Source organism: Lotus japonicus, chromosome 2, assembly GCF_012489685.1.
Source record: "Lotus japonicus ecotype B-129 chromosome 2, LjGifu_v1.2".
NCBI lineage: Eukaryota > Viridiplantae > Streptophyta > Magnoliopsida > Fabales > Fabaceae > Lotus > Lotus japonicus.
Window position 1 is genome coordinate 90,674,416 of NC_080042.1, and position 20,274 is coordinate 90,694,689.

The window sequence follows — 20,274 nt, forward strand, 5'->3', positions numbered from 1 at the left end:
AAGTAACTAATTGTCACAATCTAAACTTGGTACGTACGTACGTACGTGGCAGTTGAACATTGATATTATAGACTTGGTTGAATTGTGTTCCACATTTGACCAGGGATGATGAGCAGCATTGTTTTTATGCTTAACTAACCATTGAGGCAAAACATAATTTAATGGACAATGATATAAGAATATTAGAATAATGTTTTGTTCTTACTTCTTATCAACCTTCCATTTTGGGTAAATATGAAGAGAAAAAAAGAAATGAGTGATATAATATTTGATGTGATAAGAAATACCTGAGGAAATAAAAAAAAATTTAGAAATGAGATTAGAGAAAAAGTAAAGTGTTAATGAATTATTACTCTTATAATACGACCTTGTTAGAGCATCTCCAATGCAAGGTTCTTAGTTCTTATTTTTGAGTTAAGAACTAAAAACTGAGTTCTTAACCATTGGAGGAGATGACGTGGAGTTCTTAGTTCTTAAAAATAAGAACTAGGTTCTTATATAAGATGTTTTACTTTTTTGAGTTCTTAGCATGAAAAGTTAATTTTTTATCTCTCATTCATCAATTCATTTAATTTAAATATTAAATTAGCATTTAAATTTAAATCAAAATTATATGAAAGTAAAAAATATTACTACTATAATGATATTGTGGGACCAAATGAATAGTGCTAAGAACTAAGAACTAAGAACTCATGGTTGGAGCAAAATATGTATAGAGTTGCTTAAGCACATGTGGCAGTACGGGCCCACATGAATAGTGCTAAGAACTAAGAAATAAGAACTAGCATTGGAGATGCTCTTAGTGTACATCAGTTTTTTTTACATCATCAACAAACACCACCACTAACAGTATCGTAAAAGAATTTGGAGTTTGTGACAATTAAAAATAATCACTTGAGTTACAAATAAAATGGTGTGTATAAGAGCATCTCCAATGCAAGGTTTTTAATTCTTATTTTTTAGTTAAGAACTAAGAACTGAGTTCTTAACCACTAGAAGGGATGGCGTGGAGTTTTTAATTCTTAAAAATAAGAACTGAGTTCTTAGCATAAAAAATTAATTTGTCTCTCTCATTCATTTAATTTAAGCATTGAATTAGCATTTAAATTAAAATTATATGGAAATAAAAAAGATTAATATAATGGTATTGTGGGCCCAGATGAATAGTGCTAAGAACTAAGAACTCATGGTTGAAGCAAGATATGCAAAGAGTTACTTAAGCACATATGACAGTACGCGGCCACATAAATAGTGCTAAGAACTAGCCTCCTCTAATAATTTTTGTTTATTTAAGATCATCAATAGTTGTTAGACGGGACCACTAAATTTATCTTATTTTATTTCAATAAAATTTGTCAAAAATGATGTAGTGTTTGGTATTTTGGCGTAAAAAGATGATATCAGCTTCAACTATATTAATTAGTATTAGGAGTTTAATAAACAATATCAGGAGAATAATGATTAAAGTAAATGCACAACCATAAAGCAGCATAAAACGAGGTCGTTATCTTATTTTGGGGCAATAGAATCTTAGGACGGCCACCAAGTTGGTTGAACGCTTGGGTCCGGGAATCTCATTAAAAGGTGTTTTAGTCATTAGTGGCCAGCACGCTGTCTTTGAAATGGTCTTTTATAATTTCTCCCATCATGCATTTTTCTCAGTCTAAATTCTATTGTCTTTATTTTGCTATGTGTATATTAAATTGATATGAGATAATTCTAGTTTAAGCAAAAGTTTTAAGATTAAATATAGTTGTTATTTTAGAAATTGATCAACTTAGGGCACTTCTGATTTTCACATGGTGGTAGTAAATTGAATGCTCTAGTTGCGGTAGGGATGACCATGGCTGAACACGATGAGGAATGATGAGGTGTACATGCAAATTAAAGTCATTCCGACGTGTAAGTCAGCTTTGATATAAAAGAATCTCAAAATTTAAGAAAAACTAAGAGATAGCAAAAAATGAGAAATGCTAAAATAATTGAACGACCAAACTTGTATTTGAGAGAGAATCTCAAATTATACGACAACCCTGTGAAGGTCTTGATGAAGGTCTTTCGAGATAACGATTATTTTCGGATAACCCTGTGATGTTTCATTTAGTGTGTCGATCTCAACTGATTGAGCAATGTTGGGATGAGATATTCCTTAACTTAGTAATCTCAGCCACAATTACAGTTATCGTTTGGTTGTAAGACTTTTGAGCCAGTTAAGATGCTATTAAACCATATATATAGCCTTTTGAGCCGGTCAATATTATACTCGGTTCGAACATAATTGACCAATTGAGCAAGTAAAAGATAAATATGGTTTAAATCATAATTCTCTTTACCCTTTGATGCCCCCACAAACTGAACAATTTCATGGAGGCAAGATAAGGGGGGCTCATAACTCATAAGAGTTCCCTTTTCCCATGAAAGCCAATAAGTTGTAAGTACATAAACAATGAAAAGGAAATAATAGCAATAGTGGGTTCATCTTTTTAGGTTTACATATGTTGAACTTCTGATGAGACTTGCCTCCTCCACGTTAACACATCCATTCTCCACTCATTTGCATCCCCTACCCTCTCTTATTAAAAAATTAACATTTATAGCTGCTTTCTTTTGATGTTTTTTAAAGGGAGTTTGATGCTGGCCCATACCATCTTCTGCAGGTATAAGCTTTAGAATCCTTTTATGTAGCAATGACAATGACAAGGTGATGTCTTTATATTTCTATGGGGCCAAGTTCATGTAGAAAGCTAACTCCAGTGTATGTTTTCCAACCCATAGTACCTCAGGATCTTTGTCTCACTGTCGGTATAAAAAAGGAACCTCTCGCCGACAATAATAGAAGAATTATAATTGACTGACTGAATATTATAAAAGCATTTGGAAGAACTATTTAAACAGACCTCATACCATAAAAGGTTTATACTTATATATAAACTTTTCTATGTTGATCTCATCATTGTCAAATAAACATTTACATGATTTTTTTGGGGTATATAATAAGTGTTTATTAATATAAAGTATTAAATTAAACTGTTAATTTAAATGTATTGTACTGTAATAAAGAAAATGAGGGCCAAACCTGCAATTAAATGATGACTTTGTACTAACAAGATGTTGATTTAATGGTAAAACCATTAGAGTGAGAACACAAATTCAAACCTCTGTAAAGTTTTTTTGTTGGTAGAGAATTAGAGATAATTACGATTTTTTGAATGAGTTGGGACATTCGAGAAAAGAAGAAGAAGGTGGCTTTATGGTGACTATGGTCTCCTGCTCATTTTATGGCTACCTTTTCCTGCATACATGCTTGGGCCTACTACTGGGATCACATCACATGGCTACAGAACTGGGCCCAACATTAGACCTTCATCTTATTAGTAGTAACAGCTCACATGCTAGACACGAACTAGGGCTTATCCACTCCTAATGTGATTATGAGAGATAATCCAGCACCACTTCCATCTTCTGCAGGAAAATTCTGGGCACCTATGCTTGTTTGTAAGTTTAATATAATGATATGCTTAGACCAACAAAAAACAATGCCTGTTTGTAAGGACTTACTTATTACAGATTCTATTTACATATCCCAACATCATCTTTTTTATTTCTAATTTTAAAGAAAATGAGTAGATAAATATGCAAAAAACAATCCCCTATTTGTGTACACGTCTAGAATAGTGAGCACAAACTCTTAAGACATGTTTTATGAGAAGCCGCACCCTTCAAACAGAAAAAATAAACTTCAGACAGTTTATGACTAATACTTTTTTTCAAGAATATCCTACTAGCATTAGAGCTTAATCTTGATTGTACATTAAAGTTGGAAGCCTCCAACAATGGTTTCTACATATACATTGGTCTAGAGATCAAACACAATACCATAGTCCATATAGTTTAAAAGACCCGACCCCTTCTTCTCAAGACATGTTGGTGACTGTGGCAATACTTTCAAACTTGAATTTCAATAATTTCCCTTCGCCACAGCATCATCCTAAACTTGTACACAAACTGAATATGTACCACAGTTACCCATTTCTTTCTAGTTTCAGTAAGAAAAATAATTGAGCCAGAAATCCAGAACTCATGTGATATTAAATGACCAATTTATTACCTCCCCACCTATGCATGTGAATCAATTCCACATGGTGTGGCTGGTAACCGAGGAGCTCACAAAAGGAGAAAAAAACAAATCAACACAAAGTACACACACAAAAGAATCATTTACACAACTAATTATACACAATACTGCATTATCAGCAAAATTCCAATCAAGTGGATAATCTCTCATTGTATATACTCTCCCTCAAAGTAATCTCAACTTACCCTAAACTCAAGAGGTGTCAAGACTATCTCATGTTATTGAGAATTGTATATGTTTCTATGTCCGATTCTTCAAGCAGTGTGCAAACGTTCCAACAAGTGCTTGACACGCAACATGGTAAGATATATACGAGTCACTGTATATAACCAATGGATGTACAAAGAGAACCTGCATTATTTGAAGCTGCTCAACCCCTGTGGCAGTCTCCATTTCCTATGCCAATAGATAGACACCCTTGACCATAATGGGAATTCAAAACTGTACTCCAGAGGCTGATCAGCAGGTCCTGCCACTATCAAGGGAAACCATACATATCTCGAGTCCTTTAAGTCAGCTGGATTCCACCGATCAGCCATGAAAATAAACGAACCAGGGAACCCAGGAATCGGAAGCACAAATGTGCTCTGAGCAAAGAAAGTTGTAAGTCGAAACATTTTGTTCCCTCCCATGCATGGATTTCCCATTGTCTCCCAAGTCCCCAAGATCGACTCTGCCGCATGAGCCAGTGCCTCATTCGGGGCCCATCCTGTGCAGCCTGATGTGATCATGTAATATGTACCCTGATGCTTGAATATAGCTGGTGCTTCTCTGTGGTGTCCCACAAGAATCCTTTTCATGACAGGTGTTACATTGAGATAATCTTCGGTAAGGGGTCCAATGTGCAGTTCACTGTTGTCTTCAGAGGAGTAGATTAGATATGCTGCACCATCATCATCTTTGAAAACTGTCATGTCCCTGCTTTCAAATCCATGGGGCCTTTGGCTACCGAGATAATCAAAAGGACCATCAGGGGTGTCGCTGATTGCTACGCCAACAGCTGCTTTGGTGTAGTTAGCATCATCAATGTGCATCCACATGACATACTTTCCGGTCTTCTCATTGTAAATGACTTTTGGCCTCTCAAGCACATTAGACTTGTGCAGATCATGAGTTTCATTTGTTTCCTCTGCTGCCAATACAACCCCCTCATGTTTCCAGGTCCACAAATCCTTAGAAGAATAACAACCAACTCCAATAATGTCCACCTGGTGAAGAAAGAGATAATTACTAGTTTGGAGACAAGTTTATGCATCTAAGTTAATATGCAAGGTTGGTAGAAAAATATAAATAAAAAATGTATTCCTTCGGTAGCTACTGAAAGTGAGGTAATAACAGTAAGGTATAGGCTCAGGAAATGATATAAAACCACTACTATATAACCACAACAATATGGAAAATAGTTATTTCAAAATATACAAGTAATTGAAAGAGCATACTGATATAAGGACAAACCAGTTTGCCTCGTTCATAAAGCAGAGGAGAAAAAAGGTAAAGCACAGATAAAAACAAAAGACCTATTGATGCTAAGAATATCACTTGTGTAGCTATCTACTTATTGGGCAGGTAATGAAAATTATTTTACATGCAAACTCACAAGTGACACAATCTTTGCTCATACTAATAGAAAAACGAACAAAGATAAGATCGCGCAGGTTATTTGGATAGAAATATAATTATTCCTCAGCCAACCTACTTGTGAACTAGCTGGTTGACAATATGTGACTGTCAAATAGCAGGGAGAATTTCAAGTCTGGTAAAATTATTTTTCCCTGACTTTTGCCTTCAGTTAAAGTCTTGCCAACTGAGTGAAGCAAGAGAATGCTATATGAAAGTGAAAAAAGAAAGAATCTTCTCCTTCCTTAGTTTCTGAATATAGAGCCATGTAAATTCTGAGTCAAATAAACTGGAATATTCTGGTAAAACATTTTTCTATGATTGTCAAACTCAAAATGCATGACCAGACTTCATTTCACCTTCAATCCTCTCAACTATAGTTGATGTGTGAGTTTGATCTCCCAACAATTTATTGAGCAAATTTAGGCCCTCAACTTTTGTTATGATTACAATTAAGTCACTAAATCTCTTAAATTCTCATGTTCTAAGCAAACTATTCACCAATTAAAATTATTAAATCATTTAAGACCTTCTCCCATGCAAAACTAACCAACCAATATATTAAGTTTTACCCAAAATAATAATAAAAAAACCCAAAATTTCTCCATCTTTGAACCCTAATCTCACATTATACAAAAATTTATCAAAACTTCATTAAATTCCCAACTTGAATTCTAAATTGAGATAAAGAATTAGAGATATGAAATTGAATGAAGTCCCAAATTTACTGAGTTTTAAAAGTAAAAGGAATTAAGGACTTCATTGGCTCAAAAGAAACCATCGACCAAAATTGCACATAATCCAAACTAGAGGGACCATTAAACCTTATAATAGTAAGAAAATATTTCGCTACATAAAATCCTATAGTCATAAGGGCAATTATCAACTTGTTAAAAAAACAAGGGTTCTCTTGAATAAAATGAATTACCCGAGCAGCTCCTTTCTTGTGAGCATGGTAGGTTGGGCCGTCTTTATATTCACCATACCAATAGTATGTCCTTGAATATTTATCAAACAGAATGCCACCTCCATGGGCTTGAATAGGATTCCCATCAGTATCCAACCAAACTCTCCCGGGGTAGTAGTAATACTTATCATCCCCAGCAGCCTGCATTGGATCTATAGCTCTCTTATGACCAGGAAAAAACACCTGTCTGAGTTGGGAGTTTTCATCCAAGAATTCCTCAATCAGCGTGGTTGTCTTTTTCGGTCTGCGTTTGGCTGCCCGAGGCGACCTCTTTCCCTTTGGTGGGGGAACTTGAATGCTCTCCTCTTCCACCTCTTGAAGTTCCCGGAATTGGGGATGATGAGTCACACGCAATTGAGGCTCTACAACTTGTCTTTCCTCATGACGAACATAGGTGTACAAATGAAGCAAGAAGAGGCATCCTAACAAGCAGAACACCACAGCAAACGTAGAACTAAATCTGCCCCCTGCATTGCAAGGTAAAGTTGTCGGTTTCCTGTATTTGTTCCTGATCCTCATTTTCTCTTCCTTTTTATCTTCTTCAAGATAACGCTGCGGTTAACAAAATGCAACCTATGGAAACCTGATAACGTGACGAAACACAATTCTCAAACATCTAACTAACCTACAGGATATAAAAATTTCATAATTCATCACAATGAATTGTTATCAAATACTGCAAATTATTGCTTAATTGAGCAAATCAGTCATCATAAGTCAACCTCCTTAACCTAGTTCATAAATAAACATTCAAAATCGCCATAAATTCATGAATTCAAATCAGTTCAATTTCATGAGTCAGATCTACTATGCACTACCACAAATCAGCTCACACCGTTGAGAAAAGAGGAATTCACTATTCACATACAGACTTCAACAAGGGGAAAAAACCTAATAGATGCAACAGAATGATCAAAAGCCATGGAACAAAGGTGAAGTAAGAGTAAAGTGGAAGACGGGAAGAGTGAGTCTCACCTGTTACCACCCGAACTGTGGAGTGAACGGAACTTCCTGACATGCGGTTCTGACGGTGGTTTACTTGTTCAACGCGGCGGACACGGAGACGCCGGAAGAACGCAACCACCGGAATAAGGTGAGTGCGAATACGAGATGACGGAAAGAGAGAAAATGAATGATATGATGGTGGTTAAGTTGTGGTGGCGGTTGGATCTGGGTTTGAAGGGGGTGACATTGATATGCAACCAAAGCTGTATTTCAGTGAGACAGTTGTAGAATCTAATTTATTTCTTTTTACCATAAATAATGAATACGAGCATGGATTATTCATTATTTCTTTATTACTATTTCAGGTTTGATTGCTTTTTCTCACTTGTTTCTTTGTTTAGTTGTTTACTCACGCACTTATTGGAGGCACGAAACTGATGCTACTTCAACTACTCTACATTATAGGAAGGGGAAGGGGATAAATAAATGACTTATCTAATGCTAGATTTTTGCCGCTCCAACCACACCTCAGCTTTTAAATGAACTTCATTTAATTATCTCATTAATCATCAATTATTCTAATGGTAAACACCAAACACTGATTTTTTATACTAAACATAACTACATAACTTTGGAGATTAGAGTGGTATGAGTAAACCTACTTTCCAAAAGTATGATTTTTCACATGATAGAAACGTTCTCATGACACACTCTCAAACACTATGAACCTAACAAGTTTTTATGTCGTGTGTTGTAGAAGTTAATATAAAATTAATATTTTAGTTCGTGCAATGCACGTGGAGTGCACGATTTTTTTTTTAAATATTTACATTTTTATTAAGTACTATTTTTAAATATAATTTATGATGTTGATTTAAAATAAATAAAAACAATTTGATAAAAAAAATTAAATCAATAATTTTTAATTTTATAATACAAATATAAATATTATCAACCTTAATCAAAAAAATTATTGATCTCCCAAAAATAATAGTATATAGTAAAATTTAAGAATAAATATAGAAACTTAAAAATTTTAAAAGTATTTGAATTTGAATAGTGTGTGTTCATTGAGCTTGAAAGGGAAATTCTAACTCTGTCTTAAAACACAAATGTAATCATATGTTTCTTCTAACCTTGCTCTCTTTTAGTATCAATTTATTACATATATGGTAAAATATCATTCCTTATCTTTAGTTTTTCAAAAGAAGTAAGAATAATAGATGTAAGTATATTTTAAGTCCCTCCTGATTAAAAAAGAAAGGGATTATTTCCCCTCCCATCTTTCCCTGATCCCTCCTCCTAGCCAATGAAGAAAAGACTTAAAATCTCCCTCGTTGTTTCCCTTTCCCTCCCATCCCGCCAATTAAATCATTCTCCTACCGGACCTCCCCTCATTTAAATCAAACACACCCTTAGAAAATTTAATGAATGTTTTCCTCTTGTTAAAAAAAAATCTAATGAATATTTTGTAAAGGTTTTTCAGTTTTTCTCAATAAATACAACTACGATAATTTTAGTCAAGATGGAAAGTTCTTAATCATATTTATTTTTGTTATATCCTCTTTTGAAAATTAATAAATTTAAATATCAATCAGTGTTTTTTTTTTGAACTAATATCAATCAATGTCATATCCTCTTTCTATCGTGTTTTAGTAATTATATGTGTTTTTATTTTATGTTTTACTATAAATGGTCATTAATAACTTGATAGTGTTGATATTAATTCCCTCTCATATCATTAAATTTTAAAAATTATTTAATCGAATATAGTAATTAATAAATCACTTTGTGTAATTGAATAATTGTTTTTTGAACCAGTGTAATTGAATAATTTTAATATTTAACATGTTTGGAGTTTCATTTCTTTCTTCTATTTGATATTTACCATTTGAATGCATTTAATATTTTACAATTTTTTTGTTTTATTATATATATATACATATTTTCTTTATATTTTACTATAAATGGCCATTAATAACTCACTACACCAAAAAGCGCTATTTCGCGGCGGTTGGAATTGTATATAGCGGCGGTTTAAACCGCCGCAAAAACAATCTCACGTCGGTTGTCCAACCGTCACAGTTTTTAGCGCCGCGAGTCACCTTAACGTCGTTTTTTAGCAACCGCCGCGAGTCACAATGGTGCCGAGGGAGAGGGACGATTGCCAAAGAGCGGAGAACGGCGACGGCGGAGAACGGTGGCGAAGAACGGTGTCGGAGCACGGTGGTGGAGAACGGTGGTGGAGGACAGTGAGAGAGAATGAACAGAGAGAGAATGAATGAGTGAAGAGTGAGGTTGAGGAGTGAGGTGCGATTTGAATCTGAAATAATAGGTTTAGTTTTTTTAGTTTTTTTTTTAACTATAAATAATTTTCTGGCGGTTTCAACCGCCAGTAAGTTAAAACAACCGACTCCATTTCCCATCGGTTGCCCAACCGCCTCAAAGTAAAACATTTAGCGGCGGTTTCAATAAACCGCCGCTATTCAACCGCCGCTAAATCCCGTGTTTTCTAATAGTGACTGTTGCTGTCAAAAAAAAATATAAGTGTTTTTATTAATTCAACTATTTCATTTGATTTTTTGAAATAGTTAATCTAATATAGTAATTAATAAATGACTTTTTATAATTGAATCATTTTAAAAATTAATATTTTAACTAATTTTTATGATTTTTTAATTATTATTATATATATTCTTCATTTATATTTTAGTAACACATTACTTTCTAATTTAATACACTACCTTGGTTGAGAATAAAACTGATCACACAAACTAAAAACTAATTCACTATCTAATAATGCAGGCTCAAAGCAAACTTTCATTTATATAATCCCAAGAAAGATAACACCTCGAGGGGAAAGAAACAGTACAATCAGCACAAAAAACCCATAAAGGCTTATGAATCAATTAGCCCGACGCCCCAAAACAAACCGGAAAAATAAAACTGAATTAACTAGAGAGCTCCATAACCACCGCTTGAGTTGTTCTGGTGTTCACAAATGAACATTGAACTACTTATAAAAAAACTTTAACTCATGGTCCCATCTACAATATTCACATAAGCTAATGTCATAATCATCATCGTCATCATCTAGTAATTCCCATAGACCGTTCTTCACTCTCCATCCTTTGCATGTACTCTTAGAGTTACACAGAGGGCTCTGATTCTGTCCATTCATTCCATTTCTCTTCCACAAAAAGTTCAATAGCTTTTTCACTTTGTTTCTTGATTCAATAACACACTTGAACTTCCTCAGAATGCGCATATAGTCAAGTCCTTGTTTTCTCATTTTATCATCGTCAGAGCATAATAAAATCACACCACATACATACTTTGCTTCTTTGTGACCCTTTTGAGCAGTTGCCTTTAAGATCTCAAGACCATCCATCTTTCCATCTGGATAACCAAAATATTTTTGCAGTCCTTCTCTATACAAGCTCTCCATGTTCCCACATTCCCTGCAGCGGGCCAGGAATGATGATACTTTATCATTCGGACGCCACTGGATTAACGGAAAATTGTCCAAAGAAACTCTATGCCAAACATAGTTATCTTCAGTAGCGTCAAGAAAATCTCTGCAACAAATTTTGATGGTATTAAAGTCGATAAAGGAGTTTGAGGCTACAGTTGCAACCACCTCTACTAACAAGTCCCTTGGAAGCTCTTGTATGGTAGTACTGGAGTATGAACCTTTACGGGTGTGTTGTCTCTTACTCCTGGTCTTCTTCACTAATCGTGAATTAGTTTGATATGGTGGTGGCTGATAAACTTGAGCACGTGTACGCAGTCTACGAGAGGATGCACTCGATGGAACACGTGTGGCGAGACCACTCGATGGAACACGTGTGGCGAGACCATCTGCAGAACGACCACCTGTAGTTCTAACCATATCTACAAGAAAATAATTTAAATTAGTTAAAATTATTATATAGTTAAACTATTTAATCAATATTAAAATCCTAATACACCTTAATTTAAAACTGCAGGATTCTAGATTATGGTATGTATTATTTTAAGGTTTTGGAAAGAAAAAAAAAAACTAAGGTTTTAAAAATTGAAAAAAGAAAACGATAAAGAAGATCAAGGAAGAGAGCTCACTTGACTAGAAGGAAAAAACTTAAAATGCAATGGAGTGTAAAGGATGATGGGGATCGTTAGGAAGAGGGTGAGAGAAATGGTGATCGGAGAGAAGGATATAGATGGTGAAGAGGAAGAGAGGAGTAGTGAGGGGTTTAAATGTTTAGGGGTATTTGATATTTCTATCTTTTCGAAAATAGGGAATGGTGAGTGATCATGGAGTGAATCCTTTGAGGCTGAGTTTGAACAGAAAGATCTAGCAGTGTCCTAAACTACAAAAGTGTTCGTATGTTTCTCCTAATCTCGTCCTCTTCTTATAGTGTCCGATCCATTTATTCTATAAATGGTATGAAGTAATTATTATTCTAGACCCTGGCAATCTATAACACCATTGCCATATATGTGTTTCCTTGATTTACAATTTTACATCTAATATATTCAGGATTGGAAGGTCTTAACCATATTTATTTATTTTATATCCTTTTTTGAAATTTACTAATTAAATATAAATACCAATTGTCAATTATTAAATTATGCCTATTTATTAAATAATTATTATTCAAATAACATATTAAAATGATGAAAATAGGAAGCCATATATGTGTTTCCTTGATTTACAATTTTACATCTAATATATTCAGGATTGGAAGGTCTTAACCATATTTATTTATTTTATATCCTTTTTTGAAATTTACTAATTAATTATAAATACCAATTGTCAATTATTAAATTATGCCTATTTATTAAATAATTATTATTCAAATAACATATTAAAATGATGAAAATAGGAAGCCATATATGTGTTTCCTTGATTTAAAATTTTACATCTAATATATTCAGGATTGGAAGGTCTTAACCATATTTATTTATTTTATATCCTTTTTTGAAATTTACTAATTAATTATAAATACCAATTGTCAATTATTAATTATGCCTATTTATTAAATAATTATTATTCAAATAACATATTAAAATGATGAAAATAGGAAGCCATATATGTGTTTCCTTGATTTACAATTTTACATCTAATATATTCAGGATTGGAAGGTCTTAACCATATTTATTTATTTTATATCCTTTTTTGAAATTTACTAATTAAATATAAATACCAGTTGTCAATTGTTAAATTATGCCTATTTATTAAATAATTATTATTCAAATAACATATTAAAATGATGAAAATAGGAAGCTAAACCCAAATACTAACAAATTATGACAAAAATATATATATTTATAATAATATGCATTTTTGCAATAACCTATTAACGTAAACATTGAACCTAAGATCGAGTAGTATTATATAAAACAGAGACTAACAAGTGGTAATTATGTTGACCTGTCCTCCTCGTGATCAATGGCTTCTCACATACTACATCAAAATCCTACTAAAACTAGTAAATCTTTGACACTAACCATCGCCAACAAGGCAACAACTATATTAAAACACACATTTAAAAAATGCTTTTAACGTTACAATTTTAAAAAAGATAATAATTTATGTACCCATTAATTATGTTTCCATGTAAAATATTAAATGTATTAAATTATTTTAATGTTTTTCTTGAACGAAATTATTTTAATGTTTTTTTTTTGAAATGTATTTTAATGTTAGGTATTTAGAAAATGTTAATAACTTAATATTCATTTATGTTTCTATGTAAAATATAAAATGTATTAAATGTTTTTAATTAACGCTAGGTATTTAAAAAGGTAATCATTATATTTCCATGTTAAATATAAAAATTGTTAAGTTTTTTTTTTTTGAAACAAAAAATTGTAAAGTTTACTGCTGATGTTATGCATTTAAAAAAAATTATATTCATGTAAAATAAAAAAATTAAAATACTTTCGACATTAGATATTTAAAAAGGATTAAAGGTAATAATGATATTATTTCCACATGTAACAAAAAGTAGTAATTTTTTTTTTGCCAACAAAAAAGATAATGTATTGATAAAAACTCAATAGAGCAAGGAATGAGAGACTCATACCCACCACATAAGTTCCAAAATAAAACACACCCACAACCTACTCTTTCACAAGCACTTGAACCTAAAGTATGTGTCTCATTAAAACCTTATTAGGAAAACTCAGTGGGAAAAAACTTAATAAGGAAAAAGAGTACAAGAATACTCTATACTCTAGAGAGCATGTGAAAAATTAAAACAAGAGTACCTAAGCAAAACACCCTCAAAACATGACAGATCAATACACCCAAGTCCTAGACAATCATCTAAATAAAAAACAAGAGTACATCCAGTGGAAAGAAAACATAACAGAACCATCAATTGCATTCCACGAGCCTCTGTGTTCCAATCTTAGCCAAGCAGCAACTTTGTCGATTTCCATAGACTATCAACAATTGCATTCCCCTGCAATCCACTCGTTTTAATCTCAGGAGCATGTCTTCAAGAAAAAACCTGCTAATAAAACAAGAGTACAGCACAAGAGCTACAATTATTCCTCATAATTTACAGCAAAACCTCCTTGATCCCTTCCAAGAACCACAGTACAAGCAAGGCACTGGTAGTAAGTCCCTACAACCCTCCAATCCTCACCCATAAATCATCACAATGCCTCAATCCGCAAATCAGAAACAGAAAACCTCCATCTGAGCTATTAAACAATGTCATCCCAACAAGATTAAACCAGAACCATCACATCACGACACCCCCTCCCCACTAAAAACCCATCTGCCACAACTCAAGCTTTCCATCACGCCCACATTTGGCTAGAAAATCTGCAACTTCATTGGCTTCTCTCAGAATAGGTCTTACACCTATGCAATTGACCACTGGAATTAGAAGATCAATCTTACTCAGAACTTGGTACAACCTCCAAGGTCTTCTCCCCCTGCTATGAACCCACCCCACAGCCACTTGGGAATCACTTTCAATGAGAAACGTATTTATCTGAAACTGTTGACAGAACATCAAAGCATGATGAATGGCATGAACCTCCGCCTCATAAGCCCACATATCAACAACTCTTAAAGCAAAACACCCCAATGCCTCTTCTTTGAAATTCCTTAGTACGCCCCCCACACCACTTCTCCCTGGAGCACCCAAAACAGAACCGTCCACATTAAACTTGACTGTTGGTTCTGCTGGCGGTAACCAAGATGTCAATTTCCTCTCTTTAACTGGCTTTGGTAGAGAAATATGTTGAAACCCCGTTGAACAAATTAAAGCGAAGTAAGAGTGAAGTGGAAGAGTGAGTCTCACCTGTAACCGCCCGAACTGTGGAGTGAACGGAACTTCCTGACATGCGGTTTTGATGGTGGTTTGCTTGTTCAACGCGGCGGACACGGAGACGCCGGAAGAACGCAACCACCGGAATAAGGTGAGTGCGAATACGAGATGACGGAAAGAGAGAAAATGAATGATATGATGGTGGTTAAGTTGTGGGGTTTGGCACCCCACCCTTTAGGCTACGCGCCCCAGCATTTTTTTTTTATTCCAAAACTACCCATCGGTAAATGATTTGCCGATGTCAAAATAACAATCGGTAAATGATTTACCGTTATTGTTCCTCAGTATGAACACCTTTATCCCATTACCCAGAACACGAAGAACAATATCGGTTAATCATTAACCGATTCTTATATTGATATCGGTATATCATTTACCGATTGGTAATCTGGCAGTTTGATCACCTTTTCACCATTACTCCTCCCTCCACCAACCCCTCCACCATTACTCCTCCCTCCAACAACCCCCCACCAGCCCCCCATAACTCGCTCAAACTACCTTATTCTACCATTACTCCACTCCTCCCTCACATTTCACCTTCCCACCACCACCACCATCTCCACATTTCCACCACCACCACCACCACCACCAAGGGAAAGCTTTTAACTTCTGGTAAGTGGTGTTAGCTTTGGTACTTTATTTATAGTTAGTTTAAGTAGTTAGTTGTTAGTTTAAGTAGTTAGTTTAGTTAGTTAAGTTGGTAATTTAGGCTGCTGAATCGTGAATCGAATCGGTAAATGAATTGCCGTTAATGTATCGGATTATGATTTACCGTTATTATACCGGAATTTGATTTACCGTTATAGGGTCGGTTATTGATTTACCGTTTTTGTTCCAGGGATGACAGAGTCCTTTTTCTTTGGTGAATCACAATTGATACATGCTGCTGGATTGGAAAATGATAATCCAGAGGAGCAACCATCACTACCTGAACCTCCGATTATATCTATAGATGTCTCTCATTTGTATCATACTGATCAGGTACTCATTGCACAAATTTTTGCATGCTTTGTTTGCTTTGTTTATGCCTTGTTTTATGCCTTATGCCTTGTTTATCCTGAAACAGCGTTGTGTAACTTTGGCACAATTACAGATGTTGAGGATGATGGTAACTGTGGCTATAGATCCATTGCTGCATTAATGGGGCATTCCGCCGGTCAGGACGGTTGGCCTTGGGTTAGGGCTACATTGATACAAGAACTTGAGACCAATGTGGTAATGTATAATAGGATGTGGGGCACAGATGTTGTTTATGGCTTACATAATCGTCTCACTCTTCCTATTGGTGACCCGGCCACCCCTGACAAATGGTTTCAACTGCCAGAGATGGAATACCTTGTTGCCACAAAGTACCAATTGGTTCTCGTATCCTTATCCTCTATGGGTTGTAACACATACTTTCCACTGATAGGAGCCGGCCCACGAGATGAGCATTCTGTTATAGCTATTGGACATGTGATAAATCACTGAGTACAGGTATATTTTGACCAAATACACTAATATTTTAGTTGCCTACTAGCTTGTCGATTAATTTTTGTATGTGGAAGTTATCTAATTTTATGGTTATTCTCTAAAATATGGTCGTCGCGCCTGGTAGAAGCATGCAAGTGCTCGTGTCGATCCGCTGGATCCTCACTAGTAGAAGCATGTCGTGACCTCTTCCTCCCGCCCTTCATTCTCGCTATCTGTGCAAAACAAACAAATTTAACAATACTTGTCATAATAAGTAAAGCATTTTCACATATGAGCATATCATTTGAGTCATTTTTTAACTTAATCAGGAAATTTCCAATCAATCGTTTAGCAACTAACCATAGGAAAAGGAAAATATAGAGAATTAGTTGTTAGTTTGCATGTGAATGTGATTAAATTAAATTTCTAGCTGTGTTAAGGTCAAGCAACCATCATCACAAGCAAACAAAAACAATAAACAACTTTCCTAATTACAACACATGAAGCATATGATTTGAGCGCTTAATCTTTTCCAATAAACAACTTTCCTAATCACAACACATCAAATCTATCTTGATCTTTTCCAATTCTCAACAAATCAGCAAAGTAATCCTGGAAGCTAAATACATGCCATGGTTAAATATTGGAAATAAATTTTGGAAGTCTGCACTGTCATACTGTCATATCGGAAAATCATTTTCCATTACCATATCGGAAAATCATTTTCCATTATCATATCGGAAATTGATTTTCCGATATTACAGTAAACCCAGAAACAGACCCAAATGCACCCCACTCGTGCCCGTACTCGTTTCATGGAATTTCAGGCAACAAAACACAACAAAACCTACCTCTAATCATCAATCAACTACCCTAGTGTTCAACCATTGACCTAATTCAAACTTCAAATGTGAAAATCATTGAAATCAAAACTTACCTTTTGAATGTAATGGAATGGGTCTTTGTGGGAGCTTTGATGATGATTAGAACCGACCTTTGAGATGATTGAAGTGGTGGAACCGAGCTTTGAGAGAGGATGCGATTGAGGGAGGGAAATTTGGGTTTTCAAATAATGAGTTTCAAAACCCAAACTGTCGTGTTTATATGTTTTAAACACGATCGGTAAATGATTACCCGTTATAGAGTCGGGTAATCATTTACCGTTTTTAATCAACTGGTTTTCTGGTAATTTCGCCCCCCAAGGTGGGGCGGGGGGCCTAATGGGTGGGGTGTTAAACCCAAATCCCTTAAGTTGTGGTGGCGGTTGGATCTGGGTTTGAAGAGGGTGACATTGATATGCAACCAAAGCTCTATTTTACTGAGACAGTTCTAGAATCTAATTTATTTCTTTTTACCATAAATAATGAATACGAGCATGGATTATTCATTTTTTCTTTATTACTATTTCAGGTTTGATTGCTTTGTTTAGTTGTTTACTCACGCACTTATTGGATACACGACACGAAACTTGTGCTACTACAACTACTCCACATTATAGGAAGGGGAAGGTGATAAATAACTTATCTAATGCTAGATTTTTGCCGCTTTAACCACACCCCACCGTTTAAATGCACTTCATTTAATTATCTCATTAATCATCAATTATTCTGGTGGTAAACAGTGATTTTTTTTACTACACAAAACTATTTGAGATTAGAGTAATGCGAGTAAATACAAGAATTTGATAGAAACCTCCTTATAGAATTTCTCTGTACACACTCTCAAACTATATGGATCTAGCGCGTTTTTAGGTCGTGTGTGATAGAAGCTTATATATAACTAGTATTTTAGTTCGTTCGTGCAATGCATGTGGAGTGCGCAAATTTTTTTAAAATATTTAAATTTTTATTAAGTATTATTTTTAAATTTAATTTATGATGTAAATTTAAAATTAATAAAAAATTGATAAATTTATACTAGAGTATAATTTTCAAATCAATAATTTTTAGATTTATGAAACAATTTTTTTTTTTGAAGTAATCAGGAAATTTATTGATTTCCCAAAAATATTATTTAGCAAAATTTAAGAATAAATATTGAAACTTCAAAATTTTAAAAGTATATGTGAATTTGAAAAGTGAGTGTACGGAAATAGAGTTTGAAAGGAAAGTTCTAACTCTTTCCTATCATACAAAAGTAATCATATGTTTCTTCTAACCTTGCCCTCTTTTTCGTGTTAATTTATTACATATATATATATGTTATCATGTCTTTCCTTATCTTTAGTTTCTCAAAACAAGTAAGGGTGATAGATTTAAGTATATATTTTTTTTGAAATGTTTAAGTATATTTTAAAATCTCTCCCGTCCCCTCCTGAACCAAAACAGAAATGGATCAAGTCCCCACCCTTCTTTACCCTTTCCCTCATCTTAGCTCACCTCTTAGCTAGACAAGATAAGATTTAAAATCTTTCTTTCTTCATTGTGTAATTGAATAAATTTTTTTTTTGAGAGAAATTGAATAATTTTAATATTTAACATGTTTGTGTTTCATTTTACTATTTTTCAATTCTTTTTCCTTATGGATAATTACCATCTTGACTAATTTTAATATAAAAAATGTTTTTATCATTTTTGTTTTTTTGAAATTTATTTATTAATTATTATTTTTATTTATACTTTACTATAAATTATCATTTTTTGAAAGTTACTGTAAATTATCATTAATAACTTGTTAGTGTTCGTTCAAAAAAAAAACTTATTAGTGTTGTTATCAATCCAATTTTAATTTTAAAAAATTGAGCGAATATAGTAATTTAACTAATGAGTAACTTTGTGTAATTAGTTAAAAGAACTTTGTGTGATTGCATGACTTTAATATTTACTTTCAAAAAAAAAAGACTTTAATATTTAATATGCCCGTGTTTCATTTTTTTTAATTTTTCCCCTAATTGGTAATTACAATTTGAACTAATTTTAATATTTATATATTTTTATTATGTATTACTTATTATATGTTATGTTATACATCATATTTTACTATAAACTCCGATTAATACTTTATTAGTATTTTTATTAATGCATGTATGTCACTTGAAATTTTTAATCTAATATAGTAACTGTAACGCCCAATTTCTAAACCGGGGATCACATTAGTAACTCGATAAAACTGAGGACTAACTTGTGTTTTTTTTTCCAAAGAGATGATAACTTTCGAAAACAAAGGCCCATTATTGCCCAAGTAATGACCCGAGAAGTTCCCATGTAAGCTGGCCGGGCACAATGCCTCATTGAAAGCCCTTCTTGCCTTAGACAGAACAACTCGAACTCTTACTTGAACTCAAATGGGGTTTTCAATATCATTTCAAATCACTTTTCAAAAATCGATTCAATTATCCTTTAAGTTCAAAAATCAATTTGATTACTTTACTTTAATCAACTTTTCAAAAACTTTATCATTTGATTTCCTTTAAATCATTAGCCGATTATCGATATCCAAATTTAAATGTCGGTTATTACGATAAAAATAATATAAATAATATCCCGATAAAATTCCTAGTTCAACCACTAGCGTAATCAAAATCCCACATAATATCGACATATGAAAATAAGGTATAAAATTATTAAATAAAGTTCGCTTTACACGTTTCCCATCTTCGTCGCCTCAAAGTCTCGTCACCTAGCGCAAGTTGTCGCCCATCCACTCTTGTCGTCAAGAACAATCAAACTTCACCACTAAACGGCTCATCATCTAAAGCGTTAAGCGCCCAAGTAGACAAGTAGCAAACATTAAGGGTTAGTCCCAATAACAAACAACAAAAAGTCAAATCTCAAGACAAAATAAGATAGTAAAGTTCAATTTCAAAATAAGATAAGATAAATTATTAT

The 20,274-nt window shown here is 33.7% G+C and overlaps 2 protein-coding genes across 5 annotated transcripts; both read right to left on the minus strand.

The window, feature by feature from the left end:
• Nucleotides 1-4,070: 4,070 nt before the first annotated feature.
• Nucleotides 4,071-8,080, minus strand: LOC130740925 (uncharacterized). Of its 4 annotated transcripts, none has more exons than XM_057593652.1 (3): nt 7,695-8,080; nt 6,681-7,186; nt 4,071-5,343 (listed from the first exon to the last, which is right to left on the minus strand). In XM_057593652.1, the coding sequence occupies exons 1-3, from the start codon at nt 7,735-7,737 to the stop codon at nt 4,492-4,494; spliced, it is 1,401 nt and encodes a 466-aa protein (XP_057449635.1). In that variant the 5' UTR covers nt 7,738-8,080; the 3' UTR covers nt 4,071-4,491. The 4 variants fall into 4 exon arrangements, with proteins under 4 accessions (XP_057449635.1, XP_057449634.1, XP_057449633.1 ...); XM_057593651.1 differs by having other exon boundaries at nt 6,681-7,271; XM_057593650.1 differs by having other exon boundaries at nt 6,681-7,344.
• Nucleotides 8,081-10,677: 2,597 nt separating this feature from the next.
• On the minus strand, nt 10,678-11,556 carry LOC130737267 (putative F-box protein At1g67623). The gene has a single exon (XM_057589019.1). The coding sequence runs from the start codon at nt 11,554-11,556 to the stop codon at nt 10,678-10,680; it is 879 nt and encodes a 292-aa protein (XP_057445002.1).
• Between the last annotated feature and the right edge of the window lie 8,718 nt (nt 11,557-20,274).

Excerpts from the sequence above, each read along its gene's own strand:
- LOC130740925 (XM_057593651.1), bottom strand. The coding sequence starts at position 7,238 with ATGAGGATCAGGAACAAATACAGGAAACCGACAACTTTACCTTGCAAT. Across the intron at positions 5,344-6,680 it reads ACAAGAAAGGAGCTGCTCGG|GTGGACATTATTGGAGTTGG; the intron begins GTAATTCATTTT and ends TTTCTTCACCAG.
- LOC130737267 (XM_057589019.1), bottom strand. The coding sequence starts at position 11,556 with ATGGTTAGAACTACAGGTGGTCGTTCTGCAGATGGTCTCGCCACACGT.